The sequence below is a fragment of the Dendrobates tinctorius genome, unplaced genomic scaffold (genome assembly GCF_039654945.1).
Source record: "Dendrobates tinctorius isolate UK_male_01 unplaced genomic scaffold, ASM3965494v1 ptg000059l, whole genome shotgun sequence".
NCBI classification, from domain to species: Eukaryota; Metazoa; Chordata; class Amphibia; order Anura; family Dendrobatidae; genus Dendrobates; species Dendrobates tinctorius.
Genome location: NW_027361727.1, coordinates 6219981 through 6243431, shown reverse-complemented (window position 1 = coordinate 6243431; position 23451 = coordinate 6219981). Strand labels below are relative to the sequence as shown.

Genomic DNA, 23451 nt, shown 5'->3' with positions numbered 1-23451 from the left:
AGTATATACGCATTATAAAAAATCCAGAGCGGGTATGTAATTTCTATAAATCACATCCGTTTTGCTGGATCTGTAACTCTGGAATTTTTGCATCGTCAAAAATGTGAAGCATTAAAGAACGTATAGTGAGAACTTAACCTAATAGTGCTCACTACTTCTGGACAGTTGTTTGTGTTTTCGGAAAAATAGCAGCCGTGTTTTTCTATTGCTGTGAATTGTGTAATTGTACCTAGATTTATAGATTCATCCATAGATGGTTGTACCATATCTAAGCACAATAGCTGTGACATACTCGGCTTTATCTAATCTCTTGTTTATTTCTTTATATTTCAGCTGTTCATGCCAAATCTGTAGTGGCCATTCTCCATCTTTTGGTTGCCTTATCTCAGTATTTCCGAGCTCCTATCAGACTTCCTGATCATGTGTCAATACAAGTGGTGGTTGTACAGGTAGGTAAAATTTGATAAATTTTTCTGGTTAGAGGCATTAAAAATGTGTTAAGGTAGTGTCACACTTAGCGATGTACCAGCGATCCCGACCAGCGATATGACCCGGTCAGGATCGCTGGTGCATCGCTAAGTGGTCGCTAGTGAGCTGCCACATAGGCAGATCTCACCAGCGACATCGCTGGGGACGGGGGTCGCTACTTACCTGTCACACCAGGCGATCCTGCGTCCTCCCGCCCGGCTCCACGCGTCGCTCGTCGTCACAGCAGGAAGCGCCGCAGGAAGCTGACGACGAGAAACAGTCCAGCCTGTTCTCGCGCGATCAGCGATAACCAGCAGGGCAGCGGGTTGTTGGTAAGTATCACACACAGCGATATCGCTAGCAATATCTCTATAACGTCACAAGTTATAGCGATATTGCTAGCGATATCGCTTAGTGTGACAGTACGCTTACTTTGTACTTAGGATAAAATGGAATAACACAGTGGCATGTCATCACAATTTCCCTTTCTGGTACGGAACACACATTTACTGACTTTGGGCTTTTTGCTTTCAGTTGTGGGTTTTTCTAGTTAGTCCTCATTCAGATGTCAGTTTTTTTTTAAAGTGTCATCAGTTTATCTTGTATATGGAGAAAAAAAAAATGATTACACCTTCTCTGATTTTTCTCACAGACCCAATGACTTGCATTGTTGATTTTGATACGACCCTTGGATCAAAATCAGACATGTCTCTGTTTTTTTTAAATGGCCCACTCGGTCTGGTAAAAAAATCAGACGTGTGCACAGCCCCATAGACTATCATAGGTGTGAGGAAAATCACGGATAGCACTTGCAGTAGAAAAAGTGACGTCTGAATGAATCCTTATACACAGAAGAACATCACAGCCAATTGACCGGACCAGTCATCACAGTATAAGGTTCTTGGGCAAAAAAGATCTGTCAGATGAATAAAAAATCTAATGATGTAACTTCCATCTCACTTTGATTATGTCTTATTCCTTAGCAATATATTTAAAGGGACTAACTCCCGCCACCCGGTGCATCATGGCCGGGCCAATCATATCTCTACCCCTTCTTCTTTGATTGACAGATGTGGTTTCTTAGAACCAGAAAAGGGTGGAGATAGATGGATGAAATCATGGCACCGAGCGCCTGTACTTGGTGTGAAGAGTCTTTCTGTGATGACAAAGCCCCTTTAAAGAGGACCTGACACCACATGGAAAGTGGGCAGTCTTTGCTCTTATTTTATTCCCGCTGCTCTCCTGAGTATTATGTTTTTTTTTGTTTTTTGCTGCTACTTTTTAATCTGCCATACGGTTTCAGATATATGATCCTTTTTATTTAGTGCTATTTTTTATGGTGTCGCTTACAGGATTCTATGTAGCCATGTATTTAGGTTGCCCTGCATAATTACCTATATCCCTTGGTAAATAGCATAAAAAACTAAATGTGTATTTCCTGAAGGAAGTACAGATAGTGGTTTGAAATGCTGCCCAGGCTGCCCCTTTAAGAGAGACTTGCCTGCTGTACCTGCAAGACTTTCAACTCAGGATCCGTTTTAACTGTGGGTGCCTCTCAGGGGCCACTTTGGCCTCAGGGTCCGATTTTGTGGGTGGGGCCCTCAGGGCCCAATTTTGTGGGTGGGGCACCTCAGGGTCAGATTAGGTGGGTGGGGCCCCTCAGGGTCCGATTTGGTGGCCGGGTCCCCTCAGGGGCTGATTTGGTGGGTGGGGCCCCTAAGGGTTCGATTTTGTGGCTGGGGCCACTCAGGGTCTGATTTGGTGGTTGGGGCCCCTCAGGGTCCAATCTTGTGGCCGGGGCCCCTCAGGGTCCAATTTAGTGGGTGGGGCCCCTCAGGGTCCGATTTTGTGGCAGGGGCCCCTCAGGGTCCGATTTGGTGAGCGGGGCCCCTCAGGGTCCGATTTGGTGAGCGGGGCCCCTCAGGGTCTGATTTGGTGAGCGGGGCCCCTCAGGGTCCGATTTCGTGAGCGGGGCCCCTCAGGGTCTGATTTGGTGGGCGGGATCTATCAGAGTCCGATTTGGTGGGCGGGATCTATCAGAGTCCGATTTGGTGGGCGGGGCCCCTCAGGGTCCAATTTGGTGGGCGGGGACCCTCGGGGTACGATTTGGTGGGCGGGATCCCTCGGGGTCTGATTTGGTGATCGGGGCCCCTCGGGGTCCGATTTGGTGGGCGGGGACCCTCGGGGTCCGATTTGGTGGGTGGGGCCCCTTGGGGTCCGATTTGGTGGGCGGGGCCCCTCAGAGTTCAATTTGGTCAGCGGGGCCCCTCAGGGTCCGATTTGGTGGTTGGGGCCTTTCAGAATCCGATTTAGTGGGGGGGCCCCTCAGGGTCCGATTTGGTGGGCGGGGCACCTCAGGGTCCGATTTTGTGGCCGGGTCCCCTCAGGGTCTGGATTTGTGGGTGGGGCCCCTCAGGGTCTGATTTTGTGGGTGGGGCCCCTCAGAGTCCGATTTTGTGGCTGGGGCCCCTCAGGGTCTGATTTTGTGGCCGGGGCCCCTCAGGGTCCGATTTTGTGGCCGGGGCCCCTCAGGGTCCGATTTTGTGGCCGGAGCCTCTCAGGGTCCGATTTTGTGGTTGGGGCCCCTCAGGGTCCGATTTTGTGGTTGGGGCCCCTCAGGATCTGATTTTGTGGCCGGGGTCCCTCAGGGTCCGATTTTGTGGCCGGGGCCCATCAGGGTCCAATTTGGTGGGCGGGGACCCTCGGGGTCCGATTTGGTGGGCGGGATCCCTCGGGGTCCGATTTGGTGGGCAGGATCCCTCGGGGTCCGATTTGGTGGTCGGGGACCCTCGGGGTCCGATTTGGTGGGCGGGGACCCTCGGGGTCCGATTTGGTGGGTGGGGCCCCTCAGAGTTCAATTTGGTCAGCGGGGCCCCTCAGGGTCTGATTTTGTGGTTGGGGCCTTTCAGAATCCGATTTAGTGGGCGGGGCCCCTCAGGGTCCGATTTGGTGGGTGGGGCACCTCAGGGTCCGATTTTGTGGCCGGGTCCCCTTAGGGTCTGGATTTGTGGGTGGGGCCCCTCAGGGTCTGATTTTGTGGCCGGGGCCCCTCAGGGTCCGATTTTGTGTCCGGGGCCCCTCAGGGTCCGATTTTGTGGCCGGAGCCTCTCAGGGTCCGATTTTGTGGTTGGGGCCCCTCAGGATCTGATTTTGTGGCCGGGGCCCATCAGGGTCCAATTTCGTTGGCGGGGCCCCTCGGGGTCCGATTGGGTGGGCGGGGCCCGATTTGGTGGGCGGGGCCCCTCGGGGTCCGATTTGGTGGGCGGGGCCCCTCGGGGTCCGATTTGGTGGGCGGGGCCCCTCGGGGTCCGATTTGGTGGGCGGGGCCCCTCGGGGTCCGATTTGGTGGGCGGGGCCCCTCGGGGTCCGATTTGGTGGGCGGGGCCCCTCGGGGTCCGATTTGGTGGGTGGGGCCCCTCGGGGTCTGATTTGGTGAGCCGGGCCACTCGGGGTCCGATTTGGTGGGCGGGGCCCCTCAGAGTTCAATTTGGTCAGCGGGGACCCTCAGGGTCCGATTTTGTGGGTGGGGCCCCTCAGGGTCTGATTTTGTGGCCGGGGCCCCTCAGGGTCCGATTTTGTGGCCGGGGCCTCTCAGGGTCCGATTTTGTGGCCGGGGCCCCTCAGGGACCCATTTTGAGGGTGGGGCCCCTCAGGGTCTAATTTTGTGGGTGGGGCCCCTCAGGGTCCGATTTTGTGGTTGGGGCCCCTCAGGGTCCGATTTTGTGGCTGGGGCCCCTCAGGGTCTGGATTTGTGGGTGGGGCCCCTCAGGGTCTGATTTTGTGGCCGGATCCCCTCAGGGTCCGATTTTGTGGGTGGGGCCCCTCAGCGTCCGATTTTGTGGCCGGGGTCCCTCAGGGTCCGATTTTGTGGGTGGGGCCCCTTAGGGTCCGATTTGGTGGGCGGGGCCACTCTGGGTCTGATTTGGTAGGCGAGGCCACTCTGGGTCCAATTTGGATGCCAGGGTTGCTCAGCCTCCTTTTTGTAGGCCAGGGTCTATCAGCCTCCGATTTGGAGCCTTGGGTCACTCAGCTTTCGATTTGGCGCGCCGGCCCTTTAAGACTCATTTTGGTGCGCCGGCTCTTTAAGAATCACTTTGGCGCGTCGGCCCTTTAAGAGCCAGGGTGGCTCACTGGGCTTCTAAATCCACTTTGGCGCACACATTCTCTCTCAGGGGCATGCGTCATGTGATGAAGCTAGATTTGCATTTGTGCTGTGGGTTTTGCTTTAAGAGCTGATATTATGTGGCAGAAGCTCTGTCCTCGGGGCGTCATGTGACGTTCGTAGGCATTGGCATAGTAACTGGGTCTGCCTGCGCATATCAATGAGCTCAACTGCCATTTCAATCGCCTCAGGGCACGTTTTGCCATTTCCCCATTGAGAAGCATTGGAGACAATGCATTCCAATGACGGGAAAAAAAATTTTCAAACGCAAATTGCGCTAAAACTACAAATCCGATCGACACGAAAAATACTTAGCACACCTCTCATGGACGCTGGCTTCGAAACGACACCTCAACAGAGTCTATGCGTGTAGCGGTTCGGGCCGCATTAATTGCGGAAATCAACTGGAAAATAATAAGAAGAATAAGTTAGCAGCGTTCGGATTACAATATAGTGGTTTTTTCAAACCACTATAATAAGTTAGCAGTGTTCGGATTACAATATAGTGGTTTTTTCAAACCACTATAATAAAGCAAGATAAAATGGCCCATATCTCTGGAACCATATGGTGGATTTCTAAGCAGAAAAAAAAATATTCAGGAGAACAGCGGTAATAAAATAAAATGGTTACATTTGTCCTGGTGATCGCTTATTAGTTTATCTCATCGGTTTATTTCTATTGGTAGCTGAATCAAAAATGTTGGAAACCTAAATAATGTGTAATACCCCATTTGATGTCTTTAAAATGTACTGTCCTTATCCCCCTCCAAGTTAGGCGACAACACTAAAATCAGATCATCCCCTTTAATTTGTACATTTGTAAACCTTTTTTGACACGTAATAAATAGATGTCAGATGAATAAGGAGCCAGAGAACACATTTATTTGGCAAATTTGATATACTGCAAAGTAGGACAGTCTGGACAATGAAGGTGGGAATTAGAAAGTTATTAAAAGAAAGAAATTAAGTACAAGTCGCTCTAAAAATCACTAATAAAATATGCTATGGGTTTCAGGTAAATGGAAAAGTCATAGATATTTCTGCAATAAATCTGCCACATGAATACTGTATATATCCTTAGTTGTCCTCTTCTGTCCAAATTTTAGAAATTCGTTTCAATTCAAGCTACACCTATTTCTAGGGTACATATGCAAATTAGAACGGAATACATTATTCCTGCATCATAAATGATCCTCAAACTTAATACAAAGGGACCAAAAAACAAACTATATACCAGTTCGAAACACTCACTAGTTACTGATATACAAAAAGACAAAGTGTGCTTCCAAAAAAGAGATGATAAAAAATTCAATATTTCATTATATTAAGAAAATCATCACATAGTATACAAATACATGGACAAAGAGTACAAAAAGAGAGGGATAAAGACAAGCAATTGAATATGTAGAACCAGGTCTTACATGGTATGTGTGTGTGTGTGTGTGTGTGTGTGTGTGTGTGTATGTATGTATGTATGTATATATATATATATATATATATATATATATATATATATATATATAATATTAGAGAGAGAGGGGTGGGGAGTGACAGCACTAGTCCGTCTAGACAAAATAAATCAAGTCTGCAACAAGTAAGTGCAAAAGAGGCTATCAGTAAAAGTCGATTACACCACTAAAGGTCCTTATTAAAGTGCATATGCAGCCTAAATTTATCAAACCACATTAACTGTGACCACACAATGTGATTACATGCAGTCCTAGTGGCCGAAATAAGCCACCAAAAGCAGCCAAAAACAATAAAAGTTACAAAGTAACAAAGGCGCCACTCTTACCCATAGTGCCTCTCCAGAAGAATCCGGTGTACACAGCCCCAACGTACGTTTCGCGTTGGCTTGCTCGGGGGGGGGGGGGGATTGTCTTCAATGTGTCCATATTGCTTTAAATAGACAGTTTGGATGTGCCCACATGTGACCTAATTAGCGGCGCGTGTATTACAATAATGTGCCGCAGGTCACGGGGAAAACCCCGTCGACGTCACTGTCCTGCAAACGTCATCAAGGATTGCCCGATGCGACGCTCCAGCTACCAAACATTGCAGGACATGCCCACTAGTCACTTCCGGTACAGGAAATGTCCGGACCGCCATCTTTGTTGTGGGACAAATAATCAAAAAATGCCTTGACTGGAATCGTACAAGAAAGTCAATACCAAAGAAGAAATCTAGGACATACTAATGATACTATACGTGTAAGACCATATTTCTAGGGTACTGGGTGGCAACTAATACGATTACAATAAGGGTTTTCCTGTTTATTCTGAGCCCTGAAGGTAAAATCTGAGTGTGTAAACTTCTGAAGCTTTTCTTTTATTGTACACATGCTTCTCAAATAAAAAAGAAGCGCCTTTACCAAATAGTATTGATTAAAAAAATCTGTCGTTTTATGTATCCAGCTCCCGTGTAGACCAATGTGTCTCCAAGCTTACTGACTCCACACAAACCCTGTGCAGTCTGACAGCAGAAGAGGAGACAGATTAGAAAGTGTTTGTAGTCTGTAACCATATACACACAAAGGTCTAAATAGGAGCTTGATTCTCAAAAGGAGAGTAATTCTTCATCAACATCTAAAGCCCAGGAGCAATTAATTTCAGATGCATAATTATACAAACCCTTTTATACAGGGTGGGCCATTTATATGGATACACCTGGGTGGGTCGACTTCAAAATGGCCGCCATGGTCACCACCCATCCATATACTAATGTGCCACAAACAGGAAGTTGATATCACCAACCATTCCCATTTAATTTAGGTGTATCCATATAAATGGCCCACCCAGGTCTAACCTTATAAATGGCCCACCCCGTATGTATTCTATAAAACAAATCTCATTGTGTTGGGGAGATTTTCCTGATAGGTGTATAAGCCGTACTGAGTTGTGTGAGGTTATTTTGTTTCAGAAGCTGGACGGAATGCTGCAGTCTCGTCAGATCCAGGAGGAAATAACCGGTGACACGGAGTATGTGATCATCATTTCTGTCTGATGGTTTTTAATGTAGAACAGATGTGTATGAGCTAACTAATCTGATATTAATGTGCTTAAGGGGAAAGCAGAGGTCTGTCCAGTCCCAATCTGCCAGCCTGACCAGGACAGTCGACACATATTAAGTACAGTCCTCTAAATGGGGGTATAATCCATGTATTCAGCAAGGTAGTCTAAACAAATTCATTTTACTAAATGGTTAATGCAGCTGTATTGTAACTGTACTCGGCACTGATCTTGAGTTACAACCTGTTTTATACTCCAGAGCTGCACTCACTATTCTGCTGGGGCAGTCACTGTGTACATACATTACATTACTGATCCTGAGTTACATCCTGTATTATACCCCAGAGCTGCACTCACTATTCTGCTGGTGCAGTCACTGTGTACATACATTACATTACTGATCCTGAGTTATATCCAGTATTATACTCCAGAGCTGCACTCACTATTCTGCTGGTGCAGTCACTGTGTACATACATTACATTACTGATCCTGAGTTACACCCTGTAATATACCCCAGAGCTGCACTCACTATTCAGCTGGTGCAGTCACTGTGTACATACATTACATTACTGATCCTGAGTTATATCCAGTATTATACTCCAGAGCTGCACGCACTATTCTGCTGGTGCAGTCACTGTGTACATACATTACATTACTGATCCTGAGTTACATCCTGTATTATACCCCAGAGCTGCACTCACTATTCTGCTGGTGCAGTTACTGTGTACATACATTACTGACCCTGAGTCATCCTGTATTATATTTCAGAGCTGGAATCACACTCATTATTTTGCTGAATACATTACCCATAATACAAATCACCAGGGTAAGATCATGCAGACACATAACAAGGGTATGCGTTCTTAAAAAAAAAAGAAAAAAAAATACAAAATAATGGCTTTTACACCATCTTTTTTCACATTGGAATAGATAGGGTTTGGAGAGGATGTCATAATTACAGTACATGGACATTTTTAAAAATGAATCTACTATTTCTTCTGTTTTATTTCCAAAGGGCCTTATCAGGAAGACATGGTGAGTGTCTCATGTCGTTTACAAATTAGAAATGTTATATTAAAATTCAATAAAATGACAATAGTCCGGCATCCTTAGTATTTGGATGGATATATTTGTATATAAAAACTTCTTTCTTACCCCCCCCCACTGGGGGTGGTCTTTGTTGTCCTTTCTCATTCTCGGGTCCTCTACCAGAGGCCTAGGAGTTTGAGGGTTCTGTGCAGGATCTTAGTTGTTCCCAGTATTGCGCTTTTCTGGTCAGAGAGCTCAGATGTTGCTCCTGGGATCTGTTGTAGCCATTCTTCCAACTTAGGGGTCACTGCTCCAAGTGCTCCTATCACCACACTTCCACATCTTCTCCAGTTCTCATTTGAGGCCCTGGTATTTCTCCAGCTTCTCATATTCCTTCTTTCTGATGTTGATGTCACTTGTTGGCACTGCCACATCTTTTATCATTGCTGTCTCCTGACCCTTGTCTACTATGACAATGTCTGGTTGGTTAGCCAACATCTGTTTATCTGTCTGGATCTTGAAGTCCCACAGGATTTTAGCCCTTTCATTCTCCACCACTTTCTCTGGGTTCTCCCACCTGGACTTCGGGGGACTTAGCTCATATGCTGCACAGATGTTCCTGTATACAATTCCCGCTACTTGGTTGTGGCGTTCGGTATATGCTGTGTGTGTATATGTGTATATATATATATATATATATATATATATATATATATATATATATATATATATATATATATGTGTGTGTGTATGTATATGTATATATATATATATATGTGTGTATGTATATGTATATATATATATATATATATATATATATAGTCATATGTAAAAGTTTGGGCACCCCTATTAATGTTAACCTTTTTTGTTTATAACAATTTTGGTTTTTGCAACAGCTATTTCAGTTTCATATATCTAATAACTGATGGACTCAGTTATATTTCTGGATTCAAATGAGGTTTATTGTACTAACAGAAAATGTGCAATCTGCATTTAAACAAAATTTGACCGGTGCAAAAGTATGGGCACCCTTATCATTTTCTTGATTTGAACACTCCTAACTACTTTTTACTGACTTCCTGAAGCACTAAATTGGTTTTGTAACCTCATTGAGCTTTGAACTTCATAGCCAGGTGTATCAAATCATGAGAAAAGGTATTTAAAGTGGCCACTTGCAAGTAGTTCTCCTATTTGATTCTCCTATGAAGAGTGGCATCATGGGATCCTCAAAACAACTCTCAAATGATCTGAAAACAAAGATTATTCAACATAGCTTTTCAGGGGAAGGATACAAAAAGTTGTCTCAGAGATTTAACCAGTCAGTTTCCACTGTGAGGAACATAGTAAGGAAATGGAAGAACACAGGTACAGTTCTTGTTAAGCCCAGAAGTGGCAGGCCAAGAAAAATATCAGAAAGGCAGAGAAGAAGAATGGTGAGAACAGTCAAGGACAATCCACAGACCACCTCCAAAGACCTGCAGCATCATCTTGCTGCAGATGGTGTCACTGTGCATCGGTCAACAATACAGCGCACTTTGCACAAGGAGAAGCTGTATGGGAGAGTGATGCGAAAGAAGCCGTTTCTGCAAGCACGCCACAAACAGAGTCGCCTGAGGTATGCAAAAGCACATTTGGACAAGCCAGTTACATTTTGGAAGAAGGTCCTGTGAACTGAGGAAACAAAGATTGAGTTGTTTGGTCATACAAAAAGGCGTTATGCATGCGCTGTATTGTTGACCGATGCACAGTGACACCATCTGCAGCAAGATGATGCTGCAGGTCTTTGGAGGTGGTCTGTGGATTGTCCTTGACTGTTCTCACCATTCTTCTTCTCTGCCTTTCTGATATTTTTCTTAGCCTGCCACTTCTGGGCTTAACAAGAACTGTACCTGTGTTCTTCCATTTCCTTACTATGTTCCTCACAGTGGAAACTGATAGGTTAAATCTCTGAGACAACTTTTTGTATCCTTCCCCTGAAAAGCTATGGTGAATAATCTTTGTTTTCAGATCATTTGAGAGTTGTTTTGAGGATCCCATGATGCCACTCTTCATAGGAGAATCAAATAGGAGAACTACTTGCAAGTGGCCACTTTAAATACCTTTTCTCATGATTTGATACACCTGGCTATGAAGTACAAAGCTCAATGAGGTTACAAAACCAATTTAGTGCTTCAGGAAGTCAGTAAAAAGTAGTTAGGAGTGTTCAAATCAAGAAAATGATAAGGGTGCCCATACTTTTGTACCGGTCAAATTTTGTTTAAATGCAGATTGCACATTTTCTGTTAGTACAATAAACCTCATTTGAATCCAGAAATATAACTGAGTCCATCAGTTATTAGATATATGAAACTGAAATACCTGTTGCAAAAACCAAAATTGTTATAAAGAAAAAAGGTTAACATTAATAGGGGTGCCCAAACTTTTACATATGACTGTGTGTGTGTATATATATATATATATATATATATATATATATATATATATATATATATATATATATATATATATAATACACACACAAATGGAGATTTGAACATAGTGGTTTTCCTGTGTCCTCAGCAGCTCCTGTAGTCTATGAGGAAGCAGCTGCAGACATGCATGTACTGAAACTGACATTAGGGTGCATGATCTGTTGATCATGATCTCTACTAGTCACCAAAGACAGGTAGATCAGGCATGCTTGTTTTTTTTTTTTTTGCTACAAGCAGTAGCTGAAGGGGCTTTTTTGTGAACTCCTAGTTATTCAACATGCCAAGTTGGGGCAACTTTCTGGTGTATTTTGTATTTACATTTAAGCTCCAGATGTCCCACAGACAATGAGTTGAGCATTGATGCGCATGCAGACAACACGTCCTCCTCCAAGTCCTGTTCTGGGGATTGGTGGCGGTCCCACTGGTGGGGCCTTCAGTGATCAACAAATTATCACCTATACTGTGGACTAATGAGTCAGCCAAGCATGCCATCTAAAGCCTCCTGTGAGAAGCAATAGATCATCAGCCTGTGGATGTAAGCAAAAAGCTTTTCATCCACCATTAGCAAATGGGGATCTTAAAAAATTAATATTTGATTTCCTCTGCAGTGAAATTACCCAGTATTAAAGGGGTGATCGAAGAATACGGTATTGATGAGCTATTTACAGGATAGGCTACCAGTGTCAGATTGGTGGGGTCCAACACCTGGGACCCCACCGATCCAGATGGCTTTTGCTCTGGTGCTTGGTGGAAGCAAATATTTAGATTGAAGGTGCTGAGCGCCACTCTAATCAACGTGTGATAGCTGCTGCTGGCTCCTGTTATTTTACATAAAAACTGCGCTACAGTAGCCAGCAGCAGCCGCTACACTATGATCAGCGCTGCTCTCAGCAGCTTCGTTCAAAGTGTTTATATCTGCCCGACACCGGAGCAAAAATAGATGATCAGAGGGGGCGCCGGGTATCATACCCCTACTGATCTGCTATTGAGGACCTATGTTGGTTATAGGTCATCAACACCACATGCCCGGACAACCCCTTTAAGTGACTTGGTACTGGGCAAGATTCCCTGTGATGATCTAAGTGCAAAATGTCAATAACGTACCATGTTTTTATTTTTCAACAAAGTATGCATTTCCTTTATTCCTGTGTTTAATGCTTTTATGTTTTGTCTTTGTAGAGAGAGATGCTTTTGATACTCTTTTTGACCACGCACCCGATAAACTTAATGTGGTTAAAAAGGTTAGTTATGGGAGGGAATTGGAAACGCTCTTCAGTGTTGGGAAACAGTTATTTAAAAGGTTAATGTTCTCTTAAAAAATTAAGCTACGGTAAATAGATTTCACATTGAAAATAATAACCACTGACGGTAGCTTTTCTTCTCTGAAAATAAAAGGACCAGATGTTGAAATTTTAACTTTACAATACTTCTTTTACACGACGGATGATGTCGGGAGGCCCTAATACACGTCAAATGGTCATCCGATCCTGCCGATTTCAGCGGGACCATCTATTATCTCTAATGTGTGTGGGGTCCTTGATTCTGTTGATGCTACCATAGCAGTCAGTAATGTCAACAGTATTGAAGGGAAGACAAAGAAATGGAGCCTGCACTTGTCAGGAAGTGATGGGAGTTCATTGCTCTGAATGATTAATTATTGTTTCTTTTCCAACTTCTAGACTTTGATAACTTTTGTCAATAAACACCTCAATAAATTGAACTTGGAAGTAACAGAGCTGGAGACACAGGTATGAAGTGATTCTATGTTACAGCCTTATTAACAATTACTTATTCATTTATTTTAGTTTGTAAAAATTTAATTTTTAAAAGACTTAAAAGTTTTTCTCCTTAGACTGTTTAGATTTTGCACTAACATTTAGTTGTCTCGATCCAGTAAGCAGTGTAAAGTATAGTGTTTTGTTGTTTTTTGTTTCATTTTGGATAGGATGGCCACATCCAGGGTCAGATCTGTATGGATAGATGTGAATACTTTCTCTGCAAGATGTAATATACACAGACATTATAGTACAGGGGTGAAGAGTACTAACCAGCAGAGAAAAGAAACATAATCGATAAGGAGAGTTGTATAATGGTTGTGTTTTTGTAGTTTGCAGATGGCGTCTATCTTGTACTATTGATGGGTCTTTTGGAAGGATATTTTGTGCCTCTTCACAATTTTTTTCTCACTCCAGACAGCTTTGAGCAAAAGGTAATTCTATATAAATGTATCTCCAAATTTCTTTATTATAATAAATAATGATACATGCTCTTGAGAATCAAAGGTGTGTGTGTGTGTGTGTGTGTGTATGTATATATATATATATATATATATATATATATATATATATATATATATATATATATATATATATATATATATATATATATATACACATACACACTGGATGTTTAGAATGGTGCAAGAACTAAAGGTCCCATGCACATTATACTAAGGCCATTCGAACCCTCCATTGTTGGGGAACAGTGGGATCTGGCTCATATCAGGGGGAAGAAGGATCCGGTCTGCTGAATTTCAGCAGCCGATCCTTTAGTTTTGCCTGAAGATAAGCAACTGCCAGATGATTCTGGCAGTGACTTTCTCATAGAGAAAAAAGGAGTGTTTAGCTGAGCCCAGCGTTCCTATGCATGTGGAATTGGAAGAGAAAGTTGCCAGTTTGACTGAAATTTATCTAATGTGTATAGGGGCCTTAAGGTACGCAGACGCAGAGTAACAATGAGGTTATCAATACATCTCAAGTGCTTGCCAACTGTTTTTAATTTGGTGGAACTATCATGGATGTTCAGACAGAGTCCCTGCAAATTTGATCTCTCAAAAGCCGGGGTTTCCTTTGAAGGTGTTTGTGAGAGTGTCGAATGGGAGTTACATATCTCCTACAGTTCGGTTTCTAGGGATAGATGCAAGGTGAAGTTCAGCCAAGCAGCTGGTAACCTGGTTTTGGGTAGTCTTCTTACCTCCATACACATGTTCTTCTTCATAGCTCCCTACTTAATGTTTCAATCTGTAGCCACATTTTCCCTGCGCACCCACAGAAGGGCTCGTAAAACAAAGAGGTCAAAAGAAACGGACTATAGTGTTTTCAAGCTTCTCCCTTCATCAGCTTTGTTGCCCCCTGTCTTCTGAGCAATGTTGGACCTTCTGAAGCCTCTCCCTTCACAGCTCATCTTCGGCAATGTGGCACCCCAGAGTCCGTTTGCCATAGTGACATTGCCTCCCGCTAAGGGGTGATGTCATGCCTGGAGGCAGGAGGGGGGTCCCCATGCCAGGTAACACAGTGTAATGACAATTCATGCTGCAGGCCAGAAAGGGGAGCTTCCTTAAATTCTGGCCAGCTGGTGGGGTTAGTGAGTCAGTAAGGAGACAGATGAGAGAGTAAATAAGAGTTGTCATGGAAACTGGAGCAGTTGGAGCTCATGACAAGATGGTTGAAGTTGGTCTGTGGAGAGGGAAGAGACAGGAGCAGAGACAAGGGGCTCTGGGGGAACTAAAATTGCATATAGCTGACCCCAGAGCTGATAAAAGGGACGCTGGAGTCCTTGGCTGGGCAGGAGCTTACGCCCTGACAGACGAATCTGGAGTGCAGGGGACTGCAAGTTCCTTGGCCACACTAAACATCTGAAGGCACGGCAGCAGACCAAGAGCCCAGGGCTGACGGTGAACAGGACAGTGCCCGTGATTGATATATAGGCTCACGCTGTCAGCCATACAGGTTAGCAATCATCACGCAGGAGAGGGCCGCAGCTTAGCTACAAGCAGCAGGGACCTGAAAACAGTGCGCAGAAGGAAGGTCTCCAACTCCACCTGGCAGGGTGGGTCCCCTGAATGCCTCCAGGCGAGCCGGACTCAATCCATCATCTGTAATGTGGTACCCCAGATTGCATTTCCGTTCAAGTAAAAGGTAAAGAAAAACGCACCTCTCTGTCCCTCACTTTTCCTCTGCACCCCAATGTTCACCACCATCTGAACAATCAAGTATATTTGCCCTGGAGCCCCGCCCCACCCGTGGGGAGCTGAACCATCCTTGCTGCGTCACCAGCAGCCCCAGTGAACCAAAACCACAGCGTCGGCCGCCCATTGCCGAACACCACGGGTGGCGTAACAACCAAAACACCACATAATTTCCCTCTATTTTTAATTACTGGACGCCCAGGGCCACGGACCGGGTCACTGCCACCGTGACATCCCCTTTTAAGAGCCTGACCGGCCCGGTTCCGAGTAACCTAAGGTCCTGTGGGGAGCTCCACCCACCTAAAGGGCACTCTGATTAGTTAGCTAGCGTCTAGCAATGGTTCACACAAAGGGGCACTCTCCCACGCCTTACAGTCAAGCAATCACAAGGTCTAATGTTACAGGTAGAGGCTTTTTCTGTACATTCTCCATGTCATCAGGATGGTTTTGTGGATTTTCTTTCACTTTTGCACTTCTGCTGAAGGGCGAAAAAAAACAAGTTGATAAAATCCATTCTCACAGATATTTCTTTTGTGCTGATGCTTAGTTTAATGTGTAGCAAACATGTTGAGTCTTGTCTTGGCAGAAAGGAACTACTACAGTAATAATTACTATGATACAGGCTGGTAGTCTGACTTATTGCGCCGTGCTAATGATGAATAACACGGCAGAAAAGTGTTAAGGGGAATGTCTCATTAGGAAACGACATATTGTGGTAACCAAATTTTTATATAACTATTTCAATTTAAAACAAATGTTGAAAATGAAGCTTAATAATAGTCTGGCACTTTATTTATTATTGCATTGTTGCCCTTTTTTGGGGTGGGGTTTTTTTTTTGCCTGTTTCTCATTTGCGTCTAATTCTACTTTTAATTTTCATTTTTTAAGTCTATTTAATGGGTTTCCTATCATGGGCAAGGTATGGGTGTTTCCAATTTTTTTTCAGCAGATTCATTATTGCATCTTTTCAAAATATCAAAAAATTGTTGCTAATGTACTCCAGCCCCCACCCTAACTAAGAGTGATGTTCTGTACAGCCGAAATATTGGCACCAGTTTCTTGACTTTTTTTTCGCTAAAGAGTTACAAAGAAAGTGAAAAACAAAAATAAAGACCATTTTTGACTTTGCACAAAATTCATGAACTGCATGCGCCATTTTGAAGAATTTGACAGAAAAAAAGACAATGAATACATCAAGACAAAAAAACAAAATTGACTTAAAAAAAAAACACAAATGACAAATTGGGGCCAAAATGCTAACTCACCAGCAATATTCTAGACTTGTCATACTAGCATTCCACAAAATTCTCCTAAAATACTCTGTGCTGTAATTTGAATTTGCCTCATTATTAAAGCCCTTTTCCGATTTCTCTAGGTCGTAAATGTAACTTTTGCATTTGAACTCATGCAAGACGGCGGCCTTGAGAAGCCAAAGCCAAGGCCGGAAGGTAAGTTCAGTCTCCATCATATTATGTTATTTTTGATCCCTTCCGCTTTGATGGTTTCTGATCGCTCTGTTTTACCCTCAGACATAGTGAATTGTGACCTGAAATCCACACTCAGAGTCCTGTACAATCTCTTCACCAAATATCGCAGTGTGGAATAACACAGCCCCGAGGAAGAAATCCGAAAAAAGTCTGAAAAGCTTCACATCTGTTCACTATGTTTATTTAATGCTGAGAAAAAGGGAACATGTGATATATTTTTGGATTAATTTTAAGACCGTTGCATATCAATTCCCAGCTCCAACCACAATCCAGGTTATAGGAGAATGCTAATTAAGCACTATCAGAAGGTGTGTATGTATATGTGTGTATAATTATACATGCATACTGCCCTCCTGTTTTGGGGTTCCATCCGTCATTTCATGGCTATTTTTACAGTATTTTTTTACATCCAGTTTCCTAAAAACTCTGCCTAGCTGTCTCCTATTTATTCAGAAGATAACTGGGTGACAACCAATATGCAATCAACATGTATGCAAATATGTTTTTTGTCACCCAACTTTATGGTCTCTGAATGGTAAATTTTGTGCTGTTGCGCAATTTAAAAACACATCCCCTATAGAGGTTTTGTAGTTCAAGTCCTCATTCAGATGTCCATTTTTTTACGTACGAGTTATCCGTCATTTTCACTGACAGCACTTATAATTAGTTCTTGAGGCCATTCACATGTCCGATTTGTCCTCGGGCCAAGTGGGCCTAAATATCAGAGACCTGTCCGATTTTGATGCGAGTATCAGATCAAAATCAGCAATGCAAGTCAATAAGTGTGGACATAGATTAACTAAAAAAAAGTTACATTTTTGACAAGTTAGAAAGTGGGTACTTTTGGGGGTTGAGAGGGTATAGGGGGAGGTGAGTTTCTCGCTTACACACCACTTGTATACACTGCTATGTGTAAGTGCTTTTACTAGAAATCACCTACGGTATCTTTGCTAGTTTAAGCAGCTACATGAGCAACTTATACTAGCAAGAAATTCTATTTAAAAGAATATGCAATTGAATCATTTTGACATAAGCAACTGAGATTGCGAATTTTCAGTTAAAAATCAAAGAGTCTGCACATTATGCAATTTTAATGGGATGAAAAATACCTACTGTAATTTAGGCTACAAAGAATAGGGGGATAGATTTTTTTTTCAGTTATATCTACATTAAAAGTTTCTTTATTGCTATGTATTTTGGGGCTAAATTTATCTCTTTATTAGGTCAGAGTACAATGTATCAATTAGGAAACTTCCACTATTCATTCTGGGTCATCATTCTCCTTATAACCTCTAAACTTGTAGGGAAATAAAAAGGAATAATCCAGCAAAGACGTCTTCCCATAAAATCTTGAGTCTTTATTGAAAGAATTCAATAAAAGTCACATCCATAAAAACAGTATTCACCGGGAAACGCGTTTCGGTCGGCTGACCTCATTGATTTAAACTTGTACTCTTACCTGATGAGGAAGAAGGTCTGGAACAAGAAGGTGTTGATAAACTTTGAATATGCTTTTGGTCTGTTACTCCTTCAAGTATCTCATATCAAAGATACAGTATATCACTTATATAATCAGAGCCAAAATATCTTTATTGTCTTTTATTTCTAGTACCATCACTATACCATCTTTTTTCCCCCATTTTTTTTTTTAAAGGGGGTGACATTTAAAAGATATGGCAAAGTATTTTTTTTCCTTAATTGCACGTATTGTGGGCTAAAAATATTTTTTATTTTTTTTTCAATTTGGCTTTCATTAAAAAATTTGCAAAGCTTAGCTTTTATTGGCTCTTTCTTTTCTCAGCACATTCTGACTGCAGAATGAGTTAACTGAGGAGCCATCAGTCAGCTAATTCTTGTCTTTTTTCTGAGCTCCTCTTGGCTGATTTATGCTCAGGTCATCTTTAATGTGGACTGTGATCATAGATTGTCTTATAGGAGCTTAGAAAAAGAGACAGATGAAAGAGTTATCAGGATGAACTCACTGATAACTCACTGACAGATTCTCAGATAACTCATTCTGCAGCCAGCAATACAGAGGAAAACACAAGGGCAATAGAAGGTAAATGCTGCAAAATGTTGAGTCAGTTAGGTTTTTGCCACGTGATCTGACAGGAGCATGATGTAGGGGATGAAACACAGATTCCAGCAATGTATCACTTAGTTTTATGGGTGCAACAGTTGTGATACAATTGCAGTTTTCTCTGCTGGCAGACCTAGCAGAGCTCAGAATGCTGAGCCTTGTACAACCCCGCCAACACCACTGATAAAATACAGACAAACTTTATATCTATTTAATATCTGCTTTTGTCTATTACTCACAATTCTATTTTTTGATTTGTTTTTTTGTTTTTTGGAGTTGGCATTCCTCAAATTATTGAAATTTAGAATAGATCCAATAATGCCCCTTTCCTATTAAAAAAAAACAAAAAACCCTGAACATTCCAAATCATTGTAACCAATTAGCGCTGTATACTGAGCCATTCTGACTGTTAAAACTTGGGTAGAGGTGAAAAATGACAATAAACCAATAAAATTAAATAGAAAATAATTGTATGCATTAATGGACCATTTCTACAATTTTTTTTGTGTTTCAAAAGGTTGTGAAAAAAAAATGATGTTACTGGAGGATTTCACTCTGTTAATTTACATGAAAATGTCTTGGCCTGAAATCATTTAACACATAATTTATGGCTTTTGCAAATTTTCCACTAATGAATAACTGCTGCAGGTCTGTAATTTACCTGCTGTGAAAATTAAGAGGTTGAAATATATATACGAGGAAAGCTCGGCGTGCCGCTAATCTGCCACCGATACGGAACACACAGGCCATTGTCTCAGGTGTTTCCTTCCTAAATCAAGTATAATTTCATGACGATCCCCCGCAGAATCTACAAATGGTTTAATTGTAAGTCATGTTCTCCCGTACGAAAGTGGCGCTATATTTACACCCGCACCGTAGCGAGGAATTTCGGTCGCATACCATTTCAATAATAATATAATGTATCGCCTATTGTGATAATTGGCCGTGGCCTGACTGGGCGCTATCCGCTGGCAAAATTACATTATTAGACTTTCCGTGTTATATTCAGTAAAAAGTGTCTTAACTCCGAAGCTTAATGGTGAAATTATTTTTATATTTCTAGTTTTATACATAGTCTTAATGTAGGACATAAAACACTAAAGAGGGTTTTCTCGTAGAGAAAAAATTGCGCAAGAGAGTCAGAAAATATTTTCTCCCCTCCTAAATATTCCCAAGTGGGGGGGGTGGCTACTTAGTTGGTATATTGCAACACATGTATCATTCTGAAATTAGAGCATGATGCATAGTTTAGGGTCTTTTTGCTGCGTTTTTGGAGTGGAAAATGAGCAAAAACTCCCAAGTTTTTGGAGAGTTTCCGCTCAGTGGTTCTGTGCACACTGTATCTTTTGAACGCAGGCGAAAGTGACGAGTTTTCAAAGAAAAAAAAAACTTTACAAAGGTTTTTTTCCTGAAACGTCTTTTGTGCTTTACAACTGTCTCCTCAGCGGTTTTTGGATTAATTCTTTTTTCAGCTGGCAGGTTTTTTTTGGAGGGTTTTCCCGTGGTTTTTGTGACATCATTTTATTTATTTTTTTACTGTTGTTTTACGGTCATTGTTTTTTCACTTAACGGATTTAATAAAGAAACGGTTAGTGTTTTTTTTTTTTTTTTGTTTTTAGCTAAAACAATGGCAAAGCGCTTAAAAAAAAAAATATCCAGTTGTCTTCTTGGCGTCTCTAGACTTATAGTGTAAAGTACAGAGCGTTTTCCAAGCAGAAAAGGACAGAAGGATGGACACATTACTTCTTTTAACTGTTGGTCGTTTTTAGAAACCTGAAGGGTTTAAAAAACTTTTGAAAGCCGGAACACATCGTATTTACAGTACATAGAATTGCTTGTGTTCATTCTTTTGAACGTTTTTCAAAGTTTTTTCCCAACGGCTTCTGCAGCGGAATCTGCCTGGAAAAGGCGTTGTGTGCACATAGCTCGTTTCTGCTCCAAAAGCTCCTAAAGAAAATGCATTTCTTAGGTTGAAAGAGACATGGATCCATCAAGTTCAACCAGGTTCCACTATGTTCACACAGACTTTTTTTTTTTTTAAGGTGGAAACTACTTTAGGAAATGCTCCCTTTTGAGGAGTTTTTCTTTTTTTAAAAAAGTTTCCCCGATGCAGTTTTGAAAGCTTGTTTTTTTTGTTTTTTTTTTCCAAAGGGTTTTTTTTGCAGTTTTTTAAGGGTATTTTCACATGACAATTGAATCTGCTACCCCTTTTCTGTTCGTCATATTACCTCAATTCCAAATATAGTAATAGGAAATTTCATTAAGGCCAGGGTCACACTTGCGAGTGTGATGCGAGAAACTCACTCGGGTGACCCCGGCCTAATTGTTATACTCGAATAGAAAAACATAAATGCATTCATGTCCGCAGGTTCTGTGTAATCTCAGTCCTATTCACTTCAATTGAGTCGAGCTGTAATACCAGACTTAACACATATACTGTTGTGGCGCTGTTTCTGGAAGAGAACTGCCATGTTTTTCTAATTCTGGACAACTTCTTTTGACCTCATTCTGGCGTCCGTTGTTTTTCATGAATAATGCATGTACACTTTATGGTATAAGGGACTTTCCACTTTCAAGTGTTCACAAAAAAAAATTTGAAGCATGTCCGTTTTTGATCCTAGTCACAGATCAAACTCGCCCAATCATGTTTATGGGTTTTTGAGAAATTGGGAAAGTATGCGGATGCCAACCTAGTTGCATCCTAGTGATGAAATTTTGATTTAAAAAAATGCTGAGAATTGTAAAGTTTTCCATGTATGCAAACAAAATAAAGTTTCAATGGGAACCTTAGCGGACAATAGGCACAATAATGGCAGGGCAATCATTGTAATTAGCAATAATTAGTGCAATATGGTTCTTTTACGTTAAAAAGTTTGGATATGTCGGATTTGTTAAACTTGTTGTCCAATTCACTAGTCATTATTGGTCCAATTGTGGATCAAGATTTTTTTACATGACCAGGACCCGAGAAATATATAATTGGCTTATTTTTGCAAATTTCATTGTATATATGGTTCCCTGTGCCATTGTTTCGTAGAATTGCATGCACACGTGATAACAGGAGGTCTAAAAAAAAAAAAAAAAAAAAAGTCTGCATTATACTAAACACTACATTTGTATTTGTATGATTAATTTGGTTCATTTAAAGGGATTCTGTCACCTATTTTTTTGCCTATCAGCTGCGGCCACTGCCATTAGGGGCTTATCTACAGAATTACAGAATGCTGTAGATAAGCCCCCGATGTAACCTGAAAGAGAAGAAAAAATGAGATATTATACTCGCCCAGGGGCGGTCTAGGTCCGGTTTTGGTCCGATGGGTGTCTCGGTCCGGTCCGGAGCCTCCCATCTCTTCTAACGGTGAAGTCCTCTTCTTTGCTGCCTGTCGTGGCTCATGTGCAGGCGCACTGCTCTGCCTTATTGAGGGCAGAGCAGAATAGTGCGCAGGCGCCGGGAGAGGTGCACCTGTGCACTGCAGGACTCTGCTCTGCCCTCAACAGGGCAGAGCAGTGCGCCGGAGCCGCGTCGTTCAGGAAAGAAGAGGACGTCATCGCTACAAGATGGGTTGCGCCGGACCGCGACTCCCTCCGGACCCTAACAGGACCCGGGCCGCCCCTGGGTGAGTGTAATTAACTCATTTTTCTTCTCTTTCAGGTTACATCGGGGGCTTATCTACAGCATTCTGTAATGCTGTAGATAAGCCCCTGATGGCGGTGGCCGCAGCTGATAGACAAAAATAATAGGCGACAGATTCCCTTTAATATTTATGGGGCTTTTTACTTTTATGCTTCATCACATGATTTCTTTATTCTATTTATGCACAATGTAGAAGGATAAATTATATTACGCTTTACTAAAACTAGATCTTGTGCACTTATTACCAATAGACATGGAAGGTGCAGCCATCACGGAGCCATTCTACTGCATGGCATATTGTTTCCCTAAAGGTGTAATTGTGCCTGTTTTCTCAAATATTATTTTACCTTCTGTCCTCTTTTCTGTTTAAAATTTGGCATCTGTTATTTGTGTTTTGGATGATTCTTTTCAAAGTTATTTCAGTGCAAAGATCACAATTTTCCTCTGCATTAGATCTCTTCGTGGGGGTGCTATTGCATTCATTCCTATAGAAAAATTAAGTGGTGAAGGTTGATATTACAGCTGAGAAAATTAGAAACTTTAATCAAAGCCATTTTATATTAGAAATAGCGGATGCCTTATTTTATCAGAACAGACAGATGTATCATCTATATAAGTATCACCGTGAGGCTTTTAAAGAATACATTAATGGATAATGGTGCAAAATGGTTGACTTTAGTCTGTCGCAGTGTTAAGCAGCTGCCACAATGTACATGTCGTTGTTTTTCTATTCTGCAATTTATATTTTTATGTTGCTGTTCATAAAATTAAGAAAATTATATTTGTACCGTGATGTATCACATATTATGCTTTTTTCACTAAAAATAAAGAAACTATTCATGACATTTTGAGTGTTTTTGGTATTATTATTAAGAATTCTATAACTTATTAATCCTTAGCCCCTTCATGACCCAGCCTATTTTGACCTTAATGACCTGGCCATTTTTTGCAATTCTGACCAGTGTCCCTTTATGAGGTAATAACTCAGGAACGCATCCTAGCGATTCCGAGATTGTTTTTTCATGACATATTGGGCTTCATGTTAGTGGTAAATTGAGGTTGATAATTTTTGCGTTTATTTGTGAAAAAAATGGAAATTTGGCGAAAATTTTGAAAATTTCGCAATTTTCAAATTTTGAATTTTT

At 42.0% G+C, this 23451-nt stretch overlaps 1 protein-coding gene across 2 annotated transcripts in view; it reads left to right on the top strand.

The window, feature by feature from the left end:
• The window catches only part of PARVA (parvin alpha), an 88178-nt gene extending 65027 nt beyond the window's left edge, over window positions 1-23151 (top strand). For both annotated transcript variants that reach the window (XM_073578362.1, XM_073578363.1), the window contains exons 6-13: window positions 334-449; window positions 7550-7608; window positions 8654-8673; window positions 12318-12379; window positions 12818-12886; window positions 13246-13347; window positions 16481-16553; window positions 16635-23151. In XM_073578362.1, coding sequence (XP_073434463.1) covers window positions 334-449; window positions 7550-7608; window positions 8654-8673; window positions 12318-12379; window positions 12818-12886; window positions 13246-13347; window positions 16481-16553; window positions 16635-16711 — 578 coding nt within the window. In that variant the 3' untranslated portion in view covers window positions 16712-23151. The remainder of the gene's footprint in view (window positions 1-333; window positions 450-7549; window positions 7609-8653; window positions 8674-12317; window positions 12380-12817; window positions 12887-13245; window positions 13348-16480; window positions 16554-16634) is intronic.
• Window positions 23152-23451: the final 300 nt, after the last annotated feature.